The sequence below is a fragment of the Sorex araneus genome, chromosome 3 (genome assembly GCF_027595985.1).
Source record: "Sorex araneus isolate mSorAra2 chromosome 3, mSorAra2.pri, whole genome shotgun sequence".
NCBI classification, from domain to species: Eukaryota; Metazoa; Chordata; class Mammalia; order Eulipotyphla; family Soricidae; genus Sorex; species Sorex araneus.
The window spans coordinates 76,022,190-76,040,995 of NC_073304.1; the positions used below are offsets into that span (position 1 = coordinate 76,022,190).

At 41.4% G+C, this 18,806-nt stretch overlaps 2 protein-coding genes across 2 annotated transcripts in view; one reads left to right on the plus strand and one right to left on the minus strand.

Annotated features, from left to right (window-relative positions):
- SUPT16H (SPT16 homolog, facilitates chromatin remodeling subunit) overlaps positions 1-16,726 on the plus strand; it is a 44,521-nt gene extending 27,795 nt beyond the window's left edge. Inside the window, exons 11-26 of the mRNA XM_055130761.1 lie at positions 1,041-1,106; positions 1,220-1,315; positions 1,427-1,542; positions 1,630-1,783; positions 2,297-2,424; positions 3,390-3,525; positions 3,622-3,748; positions 4,022-4,140; positions 5,791-5,916; positions 6,187-6,299; positions 6,919-6,994; positions 8,972-9,141; positions 12,379-12,508; positions 13,725-13,854; positions 13,950-14,027; positions 15,376-16,726. Coding sequence (XP_054986736.1) covers positions 1,041-1,106; positions 1,220-1,315; positions 1,427-1,542; positions 1,630-1,783; positions 2,297-2,424; positions 3,390-3,525; positions 3,622-3,748; positions 4,022-4,140; positions 5,791-5,916; positions 6,187-6,299; positions 6,919-6,994; positions 8,972-9,141; positions 12,379-12,508; positions 13,725-13,854; positions 13,950-14,027; positions 15,376-15,521 — 1,911 coding nt within the window. The 3' untranslated portion in view covers positions 15,522-16,726. The remainder of the gene's footprint in view (positions 1-1,040; positions 1,107-1,219; positions 1,316-1,426; positions 1,543-1,629; positions 1,784-2,296; positions 2,425-3,389; positions 3,526-3,621; positions 3,749-4,021; positions 4,141-5,790; positions 5,917-6,186; positions 6,300-6,918; positions 6,995-8,971; positions 9,142-12,378; positions 12,509-13,724; positions 13,855-13,949; positions 14,028-15,375) is intronic.
- A 140-nt stretch (positions 16,727-16,866) lies between these two features.
- Positions 16,867-18,806, minus strand: part of RPGRIP1 (RPGR interacting protein 1) — a 32,794-nt gene continuing 30,854 nt past the window's right edge. The window contains exon 11 of the mRNA XM_055130767.1: positions 16,867-17,123. Coding sequence (XP_054986742.1) covers positions 17,011-17,123 — 113 coding nt within the window. The 3' untranslated portion in view covers positions 16,867-17,010. The remainder of the gene's footprint in view (positions 17,124-18,806) is intronic.

Below are 18,806 nucleotides of genomic sequence, written 5' to 3' on the forward strand. Positions count from 1 at the left end.
GGTGCTCAGGGGACCATATGGGATGCTGGGAATCGAACCCGGGGGGTCGGCCGCGTGCAAGGCAAATGCCCTACCCGCTGTGCTATTGCTCCAGCCCCAGTACATTAAATATTTTTAAATAAATTTTACTGAAAGGAGAGAGAGAAAAAAGTAAGGTGTTTAAGAGAAAACACAGGGTTTCTCCAGAGTGAGAAGAGAGCATAGGGAAGTAAAAGGAACATACCTCAGCCGGGATGTGGTTGATTCCAAACTGGAATGCCAGTTTTTAAATTTTTAAGTAACCAGTTGGGCTATAATTTACACATCATACAATTTATCCACTTTAAAAGTGTAAAAGTTGAGTGGTTTTTTTAGCACATTCACAGTGTGCAGCCCATTCCAATAATCTAATTTTAGGTCATTTTAATCACCTCACAAAGAAAGTCAGTACCCGTTAACAGTCACTCCCTCTTTTCACTCCTAGTCCCCCTGACCTAGAAAATGACTAAACTCTTTTTTTAGATTCAGTATTTGTCTCTTCCAAACATTTGTGGTCTTTGACTTTTAATCTTTCATTTAGCAGGATCTAGTTGTTAACAACTCAGTGTTCATATTATAAGGTAATCACTTTTATACATTAATTCATTGAATCCATATAGTAACCATATGAACTATATATTCACCTCATACCCAGAAAACTGAGGCAAGAGAAGTTTAAATAATTTGCCAAATGTTAGGAAAGTGGTTTAGTGAGGTTTCAGATAAAATCTGTATTCTTAACTATTATCTTAGTATTGCCTCTCAAAATATAGTTTATAATCAGAAGTTGGTAGGATATAAATGGGATTTATTATCACAAATTTTAGTATTCTGCCCAGGTTTGATCCCTAGCATCCTATTTGCACCGCCAGGGTAACCCTTGAGTATCACTCCGTGTGGCCCAAACCCTACCCCCCAAAAAACCAGTTTAGTGTTCATTTAGAAGGTGTATTGCCTAGGTGTACATTGTGTTAGAAAGTGTGTTTCTGTTTAAAGGCTCTGACTTCTTTGTTTTATTCTAGGATGGCCCGGCCACTGTTCTCACTTCGGTGAAGAAGAAAGTAAAGAATATGGGAATTTTTCTGAAGGTAGGATGAAGATGACCACAAGTTGTGTAGAAAGTTTCGTTCAGGGAAGAAATAGCTAATATTGACTGAAGAAATTAAGGCTTGGATTTCTGATTCTGACTTGTTCCCCACAGAATGAGGATGAGGAAGAAGAGGAAGAGGAAAAAGATGAAGCTGAGGACCTGCTAGGAAGAGGTTCTCGGGCAGCATTACTTACGGAAAGAACCCGAGTGAGTTTACTGGTTTAAACAGTATTGAGATTTTCTTAGGTTATATTTGATTGTATTACAGACATTTATGTCAGAAGGTCACATGTGCTGATCATTTGAGTTTCTCCTTAGAATGAGATGACGGCAGAAGAGAAACGAAGAGCACATCAAAAAGAATTGGCAGCTCAACTTAATGAGGAAGCAAAGAGACGACTGACTGAACAGAAAGGAGAACAACAGATCCAGAAGTAAGTTTGCTTTGAGTAGGGAGATTGTCTTAGATTATGTATGATTTGCAAACATTTATGAAAGATGCTTCTTTGTCTCTATGCTAGAGCTCGCAAATCCAATGTGTCCTATAAAAACCCATCTTTGATGCCTAAGGAGCCACATATTCGGGAAATGAAGATCTATATTGATAAGAAATATGAGACTGTAATAATGCCTGTGTTTGGCATTGCAACACCTTTTCATATTGCCACAATCAAGGTACTAACTTGAATTAAGTTCCATGTGCACTGCTTCTTAAAACATGAATTGTTTTTATCTTGTCTGGAAACATCATTTGCTTGTCTTTCCTTGAACTTCTCAGTTTTTTTTCAACCAGTTGTATATTGGGCACATGGTAAAAGCTTTTTTAAGAGTTTAGTGATAGCCATAGCTCAGTGTACTTAGGGGTTTCGGGGCACACGCTTCACACACGGCAGATTACTGCGCAGTCCCCCAAGCATACAGGGAATGACCCTTGAGCACAGAAATGGGGGTCGTCTCCTCATTCTAACACTGCTGAGTGTGGTCCAGAAGCCTTACCCACCCCAAAAACTAAGGATTGTTATGGAAATTAGTCATTGGGAAAAAAAGATGAACTGTGTCTTAGATTAAGATTAAGCTTTAGAGACTAGGGTTGTACTCCTAACCTAACTTTAAGATCTCTGTAATCACCAGTGTTTTCTAGGGAAAAACACCTGTCTTTATTTTAATGTTTTCCCTTTGTTTGAACAGAATATAAGTATGTCCGTGGAAGGAGATTACACTTACTTGCGAATCAACTTCTATTGCCCAGGCAGTGCTCTGGGCAGAAATGAGGGCAACATCTTTCCTAACCCAGAAGCCACGTTTGTCAAGGAAATGTGAGTCCCTAGGCAAAAGCCACCCCAGTCACTGCTGGCTGGTGAGACTTTTCTTCTCTGCTGCGCTCCCCACACAGCACTTACGTAGAATCACCTTCTGAGCTTTGTCCTTGTTTTGAGGACGAAAATATTAGTACATATTTCATAATCTCAAATAAGAAAATATATGTCACATTGATTTCTACTCTTTCCTAGTGTGAAATAGAATAATTTAGGGGAAGTAATACCACATTTGAGAAAATCAGTGAGGGGCTGGGTAGGGTGCTTGACTTGCATGTAGCTGATACCTACCATCCCTTTTAGACTCTGAACATAGAGCCAGGAATGAGTCATGAACAAAGCTGGTTATGGCCCCGAAAAAGGAAAAATAAGTGATTTGGGGGCTAGATGTAGAACAGGAGTTAAGACACTTGCCTTGAATGTGAACAACCCTGGTTTATTCCTGGAATTGTGGATGGTAACTCAAGGTTCACTGTGCACGGTTCTCTGAGCACAGAGCCAGGTGTGACTCAAACACTACTATTTCTCCCTCAAAAAGGAAAAGAAAAATAAATTATTTCACCACCCAGCAGATTATCAGTGTATTCTGTAGGAGAGAACAGAGATTTGGGTTTGCTTTTAACTTTACAGACATTACCTCACCAATCCAGAATAAAGTGAATAAGAGAAAAATATGCCTTTTTTTCCTAAAGGTTATTAATCTACTTATAAAATACACAAATGTGGATTACCTAATTGATAAATTTATATACTGGGGTCCAGAGCCATAGTTCAGCATCTTGGGTGATTGCCTTGCATGCATCTGTCCCGAGTCCTCTCCCTAGCATCCCAGATGGTCCCTCAAGCTCCACCAGGAGTGATCCCTGAGCTCAGAGCCAGGAGTAGTAAGCCTTATTACCTCTGGGTATGGGTCAAAAATTAAACAAAGACCAAAAAATTATATAATTGCTTCCCCTCTTCATCAGTACGTATCGAGCTTCAAATATGAAGGCACCCGGAGAGCAGACAGTACCAGCCTTGAACCTTCAGAATGCTTTCCGAATTATAAAAGAAGTACAGAAGCGATATAAGACTCGGGAAGCAGAAGAGAAAGAAAAGGAGGTGAGCCTGAACACAGACAAAGCCTCTTTGTGTAAAAGGAGACTTGGAGAAATATAAAGATACTTGAGAATTAACTTTACTTTTTATTCTGCACAGGGTATTGTGAAGCAAGATTCACTGGTGATCAATCTTAACCGAAGTAACCCCAAACTTAAAGATCTATACATTCGCCCAAACATTGCCCAAAAGAGAATGCAAGGCTCCCTGGAAGCCCATGTCAATGGTAGGGATGATCCCTCTTGGGCTTAGACTGTCTTGTGTGTGGGGGGGTGGGGGGAGGGTGTTTCAGGACCTGAGGGAGGAATCCCCTTGCACCCTTCATTGTCAGAGGGATAAGATAGCCAGCATAGCTGTTTCTGACTTTTCCTTTGACCTTGTTCGGATCAGCCAGAAAAGATGCTCTGCATTTGGACTTAACCTTATGCTGGAGCAGCTGAGCAGTTACTTAGCTGCTTCATTTTCTAACTGCCCCCTCGCCCCCCACATACACACACAGGTTTTCGCTTTACATCTGTTCGAGGAGACAAAGTGGATATTCTGTACAATAACATCAAGCATGCTTTGTTCCAACCCTGTGATGGAGAAATGATTATTGTCTTGCACTTTCACCTCAAGGTAAACCTTTCTACTTACTACTTAGGACATTTTTTGGGATTTTGGGGGCTTGGGGGTGGGGGCTGTGGTGGAGAGACATTGTTTATTTGATGAGAGGGCCACACCCTGCAGTGCTCAGGGCTTAACTCCAGGTTCTGTAGCCAGGGACCACTCGTGATGGGGCTTGGGGGATCAAAAAACATAATAAAACTGGGGCCAGAGCAGTAGTACAGTGGGTAGGGTATTTGTGTTGCACACTGCCAACCCAGGTTTGATCCTTGGCATCTCATACAGTACCAAGCACCTGCAGGAGTAACTTCTGAGTGCAGAGCCAGGAGTAACCCCTGAGCATTTCCAGGCGTCACCCAAAAAAACAAAAATAAATAAAACTATCCCCAGTGTCAGCATAAATTTTTACTTTTGGGAATAAAAGATACATAAAAATTTTAATCAAGGGGCCAGAGCAACAGTAGTACAGCAGATAGGGAATAATTCCTGAGCATTGCCAGGTGTGACCCAAAAACAAAAACTTTTTTTTTTTTTTTTAATCAAGCATGTGATACTACAAATTGTACTGGGCCACATGCATAACAAATGCCTTACCTCCTGTATTACCACTTTAATCCCTTTTTTTGTTTTTTGTTTTTTGAGTGTGTGGGTTTTTGTTTTTGTGTGCTGTTGGGGATTGAACACAAGGCCTCGCACATGCAGAGGAAGCGCTCTCCTGCCCAGCTGCAGCTGCTCTTTTGGTTAGGAGATCTTGGACAAGACTTTTTAAACATGGTGTTGAAAAATAGCACATAACTCAAAAAATTATTACTCTGAGTTCAGAACAGACTATTGTTTATAAAGTCCACAGTGCTACAGATTAGAAGGAACGGCGGGGCTGGAGCGATAGTACAGTGGATAGGGCATTTGCCTTGCATGCAGCCAACCCTGGTTCGATTCCTGGCATCCTGTATGGTCTCCCTAAGCACCTCCAGGAGTAATTCCTGAGTGCAAAGCCAGGAGTAACCCCTGAGCATCGCCGAGTGTGACCCAAAAAGCAAAATAAAAAAGGAACATGATAAAATACAGCACAGCAGGTAGGGCATTTGCCTTGCACGAGGCCAACCCGGGTTCAATTCCTCCATTCCTCTCAGAGAGCCCGGCAAACTACCAAGCGTATCCCACCTGTACAGCAGAGCCTGGCAAGCTACTTGTGGCGTATTTGATACGCCAAAAAAAAAAAAAAAAAAAAAAACCAGTAACAACAAGTCTCACAATGGAGACATTACTGGTGCCTGCTTGAGCAAATCGATGAGCAACGGGATGACAGTGATACAGTGATATAAATAATATTTGTTAGACACACAGTTATGGACATAATCTCCAAAGTGCTTATAAGTTTTTATACCTTTTTTGTTCCAAAATGTCAATATTTATGCTGTTATATTTGATAGTTTTATTATTTTTATGTGTTGTGGCTTCTAGAATAAATATATTTACTTTGGGGCCACATCTGCAGTGCTCAGGGCTTACTCCTAGTTCTGTGTGTAGGATTGACTCCTGGTGGGGCTTGGGAGACCATTTGGGGTGCCAGAGATCAAACCTAGTGAGCTGCATGCAAGGTAAGTACCCTGCCTGCTATGTTATCACTCCGGCCCCAATCTTTTTGCTTTCTGCCCTCAGAATGCCATCATGTTTGGGAAGAAGAGACACACAGATGTACAGTTCTACACAGAAGTGGGAGAGATCACCACAGACTTGGGAAAACACCAGCATATGCATGACCGAGATGACCTCTATGCTGAGCAGGTCTGTTAAATTGGGTGCCTTATTTTCAGAGTAATGAAGTAAGATTAAGTGCAAAATTGAGGTAGTAAATGTAGTAAGAACCCCTGAATCCATATGCAGAATAAGTCAGTCTGCAATGACTTACATGTTAGACTTGGCTTGAGACTTAACTCTGCAATTAATGTTATGGTGACTTATAATAAGACATATATGTATTAGTAACGCAGTTATGATAGACTCCACATGTAGTTGGGTCTTTTGAAGTCAATGAGTACTTTTTTTCTTCTACAGATGGAACGAGAAATGAGGCACAAACTGAAAACAGCCTTTAAAAATTTCATTGAAAAAGTAGAGGCTCTAACTAAGGAAGAACTGGAATTTGAAGTGCCTTTTAGGGACTTGGGGTAACATATCTCATCTTCTTTGTGGCCTGATACATTGGTGTATCTTTGAGGAATCTTAGATATTTTTTATTAAATAGAATTTAACATGTGCCGTTATTCCTGTGTCTGATAACCTTTGATGCATCCACCCCTTGTCTAAGGGCAAGGGGGAATAACGTAAAACTGCAAAACTTCTAGAAATAGTCTGTGAGTTTCTTGGAGTTGTTTGTGGGGCTGGAGAAATGGCAAGCGTGCTTGCCTGACACACAGCGCCAACCCATGTTTGATTCTCAGCATCATACATTGTCCTGCCAATTGCTCCCTGAGTCCAGAGCCAGGAGTAATCCCTGAGCACCACTGGATGTGGCCCCCAAAAAAGAGTTTTCTGTGACATCAGCAGCTTCTTTTACAGTGAGCTCAGACCTAAGTGCATTATATTTTTGTTTTTATTATATTTATTTGTTTTGGATCCACAGCTGTCTGTTTTCTGGGCATAATCCTGTGTTCAGGGATCACTCCTGCTGGGCTCAGGGACCAAATGGAGACCCAGGGATCGAACCCGGGTTGGCCACATGTAAGGGAAGCAGCTACCATACCATCACTCCTGCCACTCTAAGTGTTTATTTAACTCTTATTTCAGATTTAATGGCGCGCCCTATAGGAGTACCTGCCTCCTTCAGCCCACTAGTAGTGCACTAGTAAATGCTACCGAATGGGTGAGTATTTCTTACTTCCTTTTTTACAATCATAAAATTGTTTTACGGTTGTTTGGTTTTGGTTTTTGGCAGTGCCGAGATTGGATTTTGTTCTCCTATGGGTTGGCGTATGCTTTACCACAGGCTCTCTCCCTGGCCACATTAAGAAAATTGTCTTATTTTAGTGAAGCAAAATAATTTCTATTGAATGAAACTTATTAAGAAATATATGAGCGAAGAGAAGGCCAGAAACATAGTACAGTGGGTCAGGCACCCGCATTACAGCTGCCCCAGCTTTGACCCTGGCTCACTATGTGTCCCCGAGCCCTGCCAGCAGTGCCCTTCACAGAGCCAGGAGTAAACCATGAAGATGGCCAGGTGTGGCTCAAAAAGAGACGAACAAAAAAGCAATGTGAGGAGAGAGGAGATGGGGAAATGCGTGTTTAAGGAAAAGCAAACCAGAGCTAGACAGAATTTTTTTTTTTTTTTTTTTTTTAGAGTAAGAGTGGGCCAACACCTTTATTGCAAACTACAACACCTAATTAGAGAGAGAGAACAAAAGGGAATACCAGGGTGATGGGGTGGGGGGAGATGGGGTTGGGGGCGGTGGGAGGGATGCTGGGTTTATTTGTGATGGAGAATGGGCACTGGTGAAGGGATGGGCTTTCAAACTTTGAAGCATGAGCACAACAATGTATAAATCTATAACTGTACCCTCACGGTGATTCACTAATTAAAAAATAAATTTTTTTAAAAAAAGAAAAGAAAAGTAAGTGGGCCAGAGAGATGGTTCAATAAGATGAGCTCGTTCTTGCAGGCCCGGTTCAATCCCTGAGCACCTTGCTGGGCGTAGCCCTTGAACACAAGTTGGTATGGCCAAAAAATAAAAATAAAAACCAAACTAAGGAAAACAGTAAGTGTTTTGACTAGAATCTGATTTTGATCCTCACTTTTGATACTACTTAACTTAGACATAAAACTTACAAAACCAAGGATTCTTAGACTTATTAGGTCTAAGAGCTTTAGCATTGCATGTAGAGGACTTATTTGGGTTTAATCCCTATCATCACAAAAAATATGAAAAATAAAATGCGTTTAAGAAGGAAAATTAGGGGCCAAGGAGAGAGTATAGAGGGCAAGACACTTGCCTTATTTGCAGCTGAATTCAGTTTGATCCCCAACACCACAAACGTTCCTAAGAGTCTCACCAGGAATGATCCCTGAACACCTGGGTATGACCCAAAAACAAAAAAAAAAAATTTAAAAAGGAAAATTGGACTCAGGAGATGAAAGAAGGCTTAGAGGACTGGAACATTTGTTTGGTGTGCAGGGGCAACGGGTTTGATCCTCTACAACTCTGGGTGAAAAACTCCTTAGCGACACACACACACATACACGACTTTCTTCTTTTTTCAGTGACTTCCTGTGATTTTGTATTGCCTTTAGTTTTTTTAATTTGGCTTTTAGTTTGTTTTTTGTTTTGGGGACCACATCCAGCCATGGTTAGTAGTACTCAGGCAACCATGCAATGCCAGGGATTAAACGTAGGTTGAGCACATGCTTTGAGTGGTCTTTCTGGCCCTTTTCCATTTTGGAAAAAAGTTTGGTTATACTTTGGTAAATTTTATTTTTTTATTTGGGGCCATACGTGGAGTGCTCAGGGACTACTCCTGGTTGTGTTCAGGAGTGACCCCTGGCTGTGCTTAGCAGACCATATGTGGTCTTGGGATTCAAACTGAGGTTGACAGGATGCAAGACAAACACCTTAACCCCTTTACTCTCTGATTCCTACTTTGGCAAAATTTAAATCTGAAAAATACTTGAAACTGCAGAGCTGAGAGATCTCTCTAAGGGATTTTGATCCCCCAGGAGACAGCCTGTATTAGCCCCTAAACATCACCAGGTGTGACTCAAAAACAAACAGGGAAGAGGAAAAAGAGAAAAAGAAAATGCTTTGTGTGATGTGTTTATATAATAATGATCCTTTTTTCCTCATAGCCACCTTTTGTGGTGACATTGGATGAAGTGGAACTGATTCACTTTGAGAGGGTCCAGTTTCACTTGAAGAACTTTGATATGGTCATCGTCTACAAGGACTATAGCAAGAAAGTGACAATGATCAATGCCATTCCAGTAGCCTCTCTTGATCCCATCAAGGAATGGTTGAAGTAAGTTCATTTACCTGCATCTGTATCTACCTTATAAATCGTGTATTGGAGAATTAGGGGACGACAGTGCTACAGTGCTACCTGTGGTACATAAAATATAATCTCAGATCAAAAGGGGAAGTCTATTTATGTATGTAACACAAGATTCTCTTTGGGTTGGGTTATAGATTGGAAATTTGGGGGTATATTAGTTATAAGGATACTTTTTCCTAAATGCCCAGCTGTAGTTTATGGATATTTACAGGTGTAGGATAACATAGCCTCGGGTAGTTTAGGTTTATTGGGTTACTCCCACCACAGTGCTCCCATTCCTCTGTGTTTATTTGTAGCTTCTTTCTTAATATTCTGATGATGGTATATATTGTTTTTCTCTTCTCCTTGAGTCTTTTGCATAGTTTATTCAGAGCCATGTCCTTTTTATATGGACACAGGAAGACTTAGCAAATGCTATGCTTTTGTAACCTGGGAGTTCATTTGACTCTACGTGATATTTTCCTCCTGGGCATGTGTTCTCTCGACCTAAGCCTCAGCTGCCCTGACTTCCTAGCACCCCCAAAAGCAGGGTCCCAACAAGGGACGGGACAGACCCAGGGCAAGCGGTGAGTTGTGTGCTACCCTGCTATCGAGATGGGCCTGGCCAAAGTGCCTAATGCTTAAATTAACTATAAGGTAAGAGCTTAGTCATGGACAAATGTTGTCATGATCCAAACAGTGATAACTAGATTTGGACCCTGCTAGGGTGAGGAATGATTAATCTGGCCTGAGTGCTGTAATTGAGTCTGGCAAGATGTTGCCAGGAGAGCTGCCTTGCAAGCCTCAATGTATCTCTTGCTATGTCCATACAAAAATAATTAGTATTAAGATGTTAATGAGTGTTTGGACTAAGGAAAGGAGAAAAACACCTTCAGAGTCAGGAAGGGCTTTGGAATGCCCAGCCCTCAGAAAGGGCTTTCTTTTGATGATTTTGCTACTTGGCTGTGTGTAGCCTAGGGGCAAGGGGGAGAGAGAAAGAGGGAGGAGAGAGACAAGAGAATCCAGAGATGCTGCAATAGATCTAGAAAGAGGACAGAGCTACGAGTGCGGGAGAGGAGAAAGATGGAAGATTGAATAAACGGTAACTAATCAGCAACCAGCATGGTCCTCGTTCTTCCTTTGCCTGTCCTTGGACAATGGCCTTCCCGATCCAGTCCATACACAGCAGTTCCAGAGCACCGAAAACAGGCAGTGAGACAGCCACCCGGAGAGCCTGCGAGTGCACATGCTCGTCAGCGTGTTTAGTTTTTTACAGCTGGCATCCAGGAATGCAAAAACCAGAGTTTTTGTTTTTTTGTATTTGTTTATTTGGGGGCTACCCTAGCGGTGCTCAGGTCTGACTTTCTATTCAGGGATCACTGATGGCTTCAGGGACCACATAGAATGTCAGTGATTGAACCCAGGTTAGCTGCATATAAGGCAAGTGCCCAACCACGATGCTATCACCCCATCCTTAAATTTAAGGCCTTTTAATTTTGTCTCTGCTTAGTATATGTACAGTTTTGTGCAAATAATTTCTCACTAATTATTTTTACTCAAGGATACTTTTTTTTTCATCTTGAACATACATAGATTTATATACATTTTACTTCTTCAATAATACAATATCATGTACCTCTGCCACTTGGCACCCAAGCACTAAACCAGCACAGTTGGGCTGAGAGTAGCCTGAGAAGTGCTGGAGAGGGTCTTCTCCCTCCAAAAAGTAGAATATTTGAATAGATAATCCCATATTTGATTTCCCCATTAAAAGACATTTGGATTCTCTGAGGAATCGCTGTTATAAAGCATCATGTGGAAGTCTTTTTGATTTCTGTATTTCCTATGTATATAATCTGAGAATGTGATTGCTTGATTATGTGGTTAAGTTTATGTTTAACTTTCTAAGAAGTTACCAAATGAAAAGTCCTGGGAAATCTGCAAATTATGAAAGTTATAGTTGTTTCACCTTGTCAACACTTGTATTGTTAATTCAGTTTACCATTGCAAGTGGGTGCTAGGACCGTCTCACCATTTCATTCTGTATTTCTGTGACAGCTAATGATTATTTTCCAAATGTTTGTATAATTCTATCCCTTCCATGAAGTTTCTAAATTTTTGCCCATGTTAAAAATATTATGGTATTATCCTACTACTACTTGTATCAGGCCAGATACAAGCCTTTCATCAAATACAGGTTTTGTGTGTTATCTTCGAATAGTTTCATAAGTCTCATTTTCTTAAGTGTCATTTAAAAGGTAAAAGTTTTCATAAAATCCAATCAACTTTATAGTTTCTGCCTTTTTGGTCATAAATATTGCCTCGACACAGTCATAAACCTGTTTTATTCTTGTTTTTGTTTTGTTGGGGGGTCGGACGTCTGGTGCTGTATCGGGATAACCCTGGCTCTGCACTCAGGAATCACTCATGGTGGACTCAGGGACCATTTGGGATGCCAGGGATTGAGCCCAGGTCTAGTACATGTGAGACAAGTGCCTTATTTGCTCTGCCATCTCTGTAGCCCCTCAAAATGTTTTATTCTTTATATGCCTACTTGACATTTAGTTCTAGATTGTGATCCATTCAAGTCTTGTTTGCTTTTTTTTTTTTTTTAATTAATTTTGGAATTTAGCAGACAATGCTCAGCAGCTGCTTCTTGCTCTAGGGTCACTCCCAGTGGTACTATGTTGTGGTAAATGGATACATTTCATTATTTAAGGTGAAAAGATGAATCTGCTCATTATTCCATCATGTCTCCTAGTTTTAGTGAATCTGTTAGAGCCAGTGGTTCTCAGACCATTTTAAACTGAAAATTACTATTTTTATGTCCTTAATAGGGACCAGAGAGCAAGCTCAGTAAGCTAAAAGCAAATGCTTTGCATGCAAGAAGCCTGGGTTCAATTCCCAGTACTGCATGGTCCCTTAACACACTCTGGAAGCAGCCTATGAGCCACTTCCCAGTGTGACTTTAAAGTACCTCCCCTCAAAAATACAAATGAAAGAGGGTGAGGATGAGCTTGATTTGTTTTGAGTGGGAAAAACCTTGTATAAGCCAAATACTGCTCTGTGGTACAGACTAGTGCTTTGGGAAATTAGGCAGCAGTCATTTGAATGTGTCCCATATATTTAGAGAAGGTGGTCTACTTCTCAGGGTTATGCATGAGAACTGAAGACATGGTCAGAAAATGTAGATTGATTTTGTCTTTGTAATGTCATTTCTCTCAGTTCCTGTGACCTAAAGTACACAGAAGGAGTACAGTCGCTCAATTGGACTAAGATCATGAAGACTATTGTTGATGACCCTGAAGGTTTCTTCGAACAAGGTGGCTGGTCTTTCCTGGAGCCTGAGGGTGAGGTGCGTGAGTGTGAGGTTTCTTTTTCAGTACATATCATTTGGACTGCTAGGAGAATACAGATTATCCCTTAAGATTACATAAGGGATCAGAACATATGGAAGAACTAAACACAACTTGACATGGTTGTTCCACAAGTAATTGTACAGGTAAATGGTTAATTGGGCAGACACCAAAAGTTCTTTGAAATTACAAAAGCTAATTTTAATCTCTAGCTCTCTCTCCCATCCCCCACCCTTGTTTTGAGGATTGAACTCAAGGACTCATGTATATAAGGCAGATGTCTTCCACCAAGTCACATCTATGCCTCCTTAAGTTTTCAGTGTTTGGGGGCCACCTATGGTAGTGCTTCAGGGCTTACTCCTGACTCTGTGCTCAGAGATCACTCCTGGAGTATTCACTTAGCGCCTTACCCACTGTACTATCTCTGGCCCCATTTTGAGGGAAAATTCTTTAGTGCACTTTACTGAAATATACTTCCTCCTACCTCTTGGCAGAGATAGGCGGTGGAAATTGTTCATCACTATCAATAATTTGTCTTTAGGAGGCTGAAGAATTAGTACAGCAGGTAGGGTGCTCGCCTTGCACAAGGGCAACCCAGGTTCAATCCCTAGCACCTCATGGTCCTCTAAGCCCATCCAGGAATGATCCCTGAATACAGACTCAGGATTAAGTCCTGAGCATCGCTGGGTGTACCCCAGAAACCAAAAATAATAATTTTGTCTTTGGTTAATCTTTTCTTCTTTTTGGTTTTTGAGTCACAACCAGTGATGTTCAGGAGTTACTCCGTGCTCTGCACTCAGGAATTACTCCTGGCAGTGCTCAGGGGACTATATGGGATGCTGGGGATCAAACCCGGGTTGGCTGCATGCAAGGCAAATGCCCTACCTGCTGTGCTATCACTCTGGCCCATCTTTGGTTAATCTTTCTGGGTGTAAAAGAATAATTTTTTTGTCCTTTCATCTCATTTCCCCGCCCTCCATGAGAACAATAATGCTGAGCCTGTGAGATAAGCACAGAGTATAGGCACTTGCTTTGCACTGATATACCCAGATATGATCCCAGGCACCACATAATGGTTCCCTAAGTAAAGCCAGATGTGGCCCCAAACCAAAAAACAAATGATAATTATGCTGGCATGCCACGTGGTTTGAATTAAGTCAATAAAGTAAATCACAAAAGAAATGTACATAATATTTGTTCTTTCTTATTCATCAGGGTAGTGATGCCGAGGATGGTGATTCAGAGTCTGAAATGGAAGATGAAACTTTCAACCCTTCAGAAGAGGAGTATGAGGAGGAAGAGGAGGACAGTGATGAAGACTATTCATCAGAAGCTGAAGAATCAGGTTAATTGAAACTTTGAGTGACTTCCTAATTCAGTTATCATTTTCCAAAAACCTTTTAGAAGGAAATTCCTATCTAATACTTGATTTTATTCTAGACTATTCCAAGGAATCATTGGGCAGTGAAGAAGAGAGTGGGAAGGACTGGGACGAGCTGGAGGAAGAAGCTCGGAAAGGTAATTTTGTTGTTGTTGTTATTTCTAATGTTTTTCAGTGTTTTGAGATACTAGGCACCATGATAAGAGTAGCAAAAAACAGAACAAAACAAAAAAACCTATAAAGCTAGAGCTAGATTTCACTGACCTAAGGAGAGAGTGGGGTCTGGGTATGTGGACATACTCTCGGAGTGTCACTGACTGGTGAATTGAAAGCTTCTTCATTTCCTCTGGTACCTATCTATAGCCACTAATATCCACATAGTTTTATAAGACTTCAGAATTATTTTTATTTTTCAAATCTAAACTCCTAAAATATTCAGCTTTCTGAATCTCTTCCAACTTAGAAATGACTTTGAGGGGGCTGGAGTGATAGTGCAGTGGGTAGGACGTTTGCCTTGCATGTGGCCAACCCGGGTTAGATTCTCAGCATATCATATGGTCCCCTGAGCACCACCAGGAGTAATCCCTGAGTGCAAAGCCAGGAGTATACCCTGTGCATCACCGGGTGTGACCCAAAAAGCAAAAAAAAAAGAAAAAATTATTTTGATAATGTAATTCTTAAGCCAGCTACCAAATAAAGATGAAAAGTAAATACCATGCTATATATTCCAAGAATTACTATAAATTCCTGACAGGGATTATTACAAAATCACTTTCAGTTCTGCTTTGTTTTTGTTTGTCCCCAAGCACACTTGTTGGTGCTCAAGGCTTACTCCCAGCTCTGTGCTCAAATTACTCTGGTGGTACTCGGGACCATATGGGATAATGGAGATCAAACCCAGTTTGGCAGCATGTAAGGCAAATCCTCCACCCACTGTACTATAGCTCCAGCCCCACAATTTCTTATTTTATAAATAAACCAACCCTTACAAAGATTAAGTGCTTGCTTAATATTGGTAAAGATGAAAACTTAGGGAGTTGGAGAGATAGTACAGTGGGTAGAGCGCTTGTCTTGAACACAGCCAATCTGGATTAAATCACCAGCACCCTATATGGTCCGCTGAGCACAGCAATGCCAGTAGTAAGCCATGTGTTACCCTAAAAATAATATGAAAGCTTAAGACTGGGGGATGGGATTGTGACTCAGTGGTATAGTACACACCTCACATGTTGAGATCTAGGTCTGGTCTCAGTGCCGCACACTCATTTGGGACTGATTCCAAATCTCATCCTCCATACTACTGTTCCTCAACCTTCCTCCAAGTGGCTCCCTTCCAACCTTGTTTGTTTCCTGAAGCCCCTTTGGAATATTCTAGAGACAGGCAATGGGACTATGTAACCCCCAGTTGAAACACACTATTCTACACAATTTCATTAGGTACCTCAAGCTTAACCTACAGCTAACTAATAATGCCTCTTTGTTCAGCGGACCGTGAAAGTCGTTACGAGGAAGAAGAAGAACGGAGTCGAAATATGAGCCGGAAGAGGAAGGCATCAGTGCACAGCTCAGGTCGTGGCTCTAACCGTGGTTCCAGACATAGCTCTGCACCCCCCAAGAAAAAGAGGAAGTAACTTCTGAACTTTCATCTTCAGCTCCATTCTTCCTCCAGCCAACCCTTGAGAGTTTTACATGACATAGAAACTGTATTTTTCCCATTTTTCTTTTGAAGTTTTGCCATTTGTGTTTATGGGTTTAGGGGGCCATTTGTGTGGACCAATCTACTCGGGGAATTCCAGGCCCACCAGGACACAGAGTGCCAATGGCCCTATCCAGATGGCAAGGGAGGAGGTGTTCTTGAAGAAGGGCAGAGGCTTCCACTGTTAATAAACACCATTTCATTCCTCTCTCTTCCTGTCACCTTCTACCAGGACATTGATGGCTCCTGACATCCTAATCTTTGATGTCTTAAAGCTCTATTTCCCAGACATTGGTACACGTTGACCATTAATTACCTGTACCGTGTTTCTTGACCAGCAGATTCAGTGCTTCATCCTAACCTTTTGCCATGACCTTCCTCACATCTCTAAGTTCCGTCTTTGCCATACTCAAGAAAAGGTTCTTGGGATTTGCTAATGATTGTGACAGACCATGCAACTTGAGCTCATGAGGCAGATTGGGCTGGTTACCTCGACTGAGTTTTCCTGGTTTTGTTTGTTTTTTGTTTTTTGTTTTTTTGTCTTTGCCTCATGCACACTGAGGTATTTTCTGCTTGGAAGACTTAAGAAGCAGTGACACTCCTTGGTCCGGTTTCATCCTCCTTACAAATCCACACTTGGTACAGTTTAGAAACATAATTACCACTGTTTCTTTGCTGATCTATAAGGAAGAATGCTAACGCCTCCTATACTGTTGCTAATGAAATACAGAAAGAGGCGCAAAGGATCTGCATTTAGATTTGAAGGGGCAAGCTACGCCCTGGCCCTAAAACACACAGACGAGAAGAGGAAGGGAGGCCACGTCTACAGCACAGCCTCTGGTCACTGCTGCTCCTTATTTTTACTTGTCTTGCATTTTCCTGTATTTATCACAGTCTCTGTTGAACAGCTTTTCTAAGTATTTGGGGAGTTTATCTTGCCATCCTCCCCCCTCCTAGTTCTCTGCATCCACCTGTCCCACTGAAGTTCCTTCTGTGCTCTGTGACATTATGAGAGGAGGGGGGAGGGCCTCAGATTTTATTTGTTTTTCCTTCTTAGCAGTAGGACTTGGTATTTTCAATTTTGGAAGAACTAAAAAAATAAACTGTGGGGTGTTTTTTTTTTTTCCCCCTTTTCTTTTTTTGTGGTGGTGGTTGTTTTTGTACGTTTACCTTTGTGATAATTCTTTGCAGTTACTAAAAGTAAGCCTGCTTCTCAGCCAGGTAAATGCTAAGATATTAGAGTATAATAATGCCTTTATCCAGTTAGTAACACAATAAACTTCATCGTTTTAAGCTTTCGTCATCAGGTTGAGAGATACTAGACATTTTTACAAATAGGCTAAATTTCACAGTATAGCGAGTTACTTTATAAGACATTTTACTATGGTTCCTTCAGAGTTTAAAGTGGAATAGCCCCTGTTTCATCACAAAAGCAAATTTTCAGTCATCTCCTTGTAAATAGCGTGGAGGGCAGCAGCAGCTTGAAGGGACACCTTCAGCCTTCCTATTGGGGTAACCTGATCTTCAGGGCTAATAACTGTTGGGAATATAAAAAAAGAAATGAGTCAGAGAGAAGAATTCAGGTGAAAAACACTTAAATTGTTTTGCTGATGAGTGCTAGGTATAAAGAGTTTTAGGTGCTGTGTTAGGTGCCAGACAAACTTGGGGACAAGAAAGGAAAACAAATACATTTTACAGCAGATGCTGAGATGAAAACCCATGTGACCTTAGGAATACCTAGAGACATAATCTATGATGGAACTAGAAAAGGTTTTCCTGGAGACAGTCTCTGAGCTAAGTATTCTAAATTTGTGTGCCAAAACATGAGAACAGGACTAGTTTGCGAAATCTACAAGGAGTGATAAAAATGCAGCTGTAAACATAAAAGCACCTTGTTTATCTTTAAGAATTTTTTTTTTCTGAATGTCTGAAAATTTATGTAGGTTTTTTCATCTGGGTTGGTTCTGTTTTGGTTCTGGGGGTCCCTGGGAACTCCTCCCAGCTTGGGGATGTCTCTTGTGGTGTTCAGGACCATGCAACACTGGATCGTACCTGGGCCGCCAACTTGCAAAGTATGTACTCAGCCCATTGAGTTAACTCTCTGACCCCTTCCTTTGTTGGTTTTGGGGTTTTTTTTGTTTGTTTTTTTTTTGTTTTATTTTGTTTTGTTGTCTTTTGGGGTCATACCTGGCAGTGCTTAGCGGTTAACTCCTGGTGGTGCTCAGGGGACCATATGAGATGCTGGGGATTGAACCCAAGGCAAACGCCCTACCTCGCTATACTGTCCCTCCAGCCCTGACCCCCTTCCTTTGTACCAGAGATCAAACCTGGGGTCTATACAGGCATGTGCTCTACAGCTGAGCTAAATCTGTGGCCTGAAAAACAGCAGTTTTTATTGTGGCTATAGGAGAAAGACTGCATTGCTTGGGAAGATTTTGGCACTGAGGAGGTCCTCCAGATGGTGTCTCAGGGCACCTTTTGTTTTGGGGATCAAACATGAACCTCCTGCATGCAATACAGATGCTCGCTCAATTGGAACTCTCAAGCCCCAGAATGTGCTTCATGTTCTGGTAGGATAGTCATGAGAGCTGTAGTAATTCAGAAAAGAAAGGAAAAGATCTGATGTATAGAGTTGGGTATGGTGGTGGAGACAAATTCAGAACTTCTAAGAAGTGAAATTAAGGCCAAGGAAAGGACTCCAAGGACTCTAATATACATTTTGCATGTGAGAGCCCCAGATTCAGTTCCTAGAACCTCAGTCCCAAACACCCTCTCCAGTGTGTCCCAAATACTTAAAAAAGTAATAACTCATAAGGATTTTAACCAGGTTTTGTGATTGAATGATGTGAGTAGACATTCAGGACTTGGGTAGTCATTCTAATTTGCATCACAGTTGCCACGTATAGAGGAAATACAGTTACTTATAAAGGGAGTCTGAGGTACTAAAGGGACAGAAGTAGTAGTGATTGAAGCTCAGATTTCTTAAAAATCTAGACATTTTTTCATTTCAAGGTTATACTTAAAATTCTGAAAGTGGGGACCAGAGCAAGTAGGGCACTTGCCTTGCACATGGCGAGCCTGGGTACGATCTCTGACACCCGATATGGTCCCTCAATCCCACCAGTAGTGATCCCTGAGCATAGAGCCAGGAGTAAGCCCTGAGCACCTCTAGGTGTGGCCCCCAAATTTTTCTAAAAAAAAACCTGAAAGTGGACGTAAA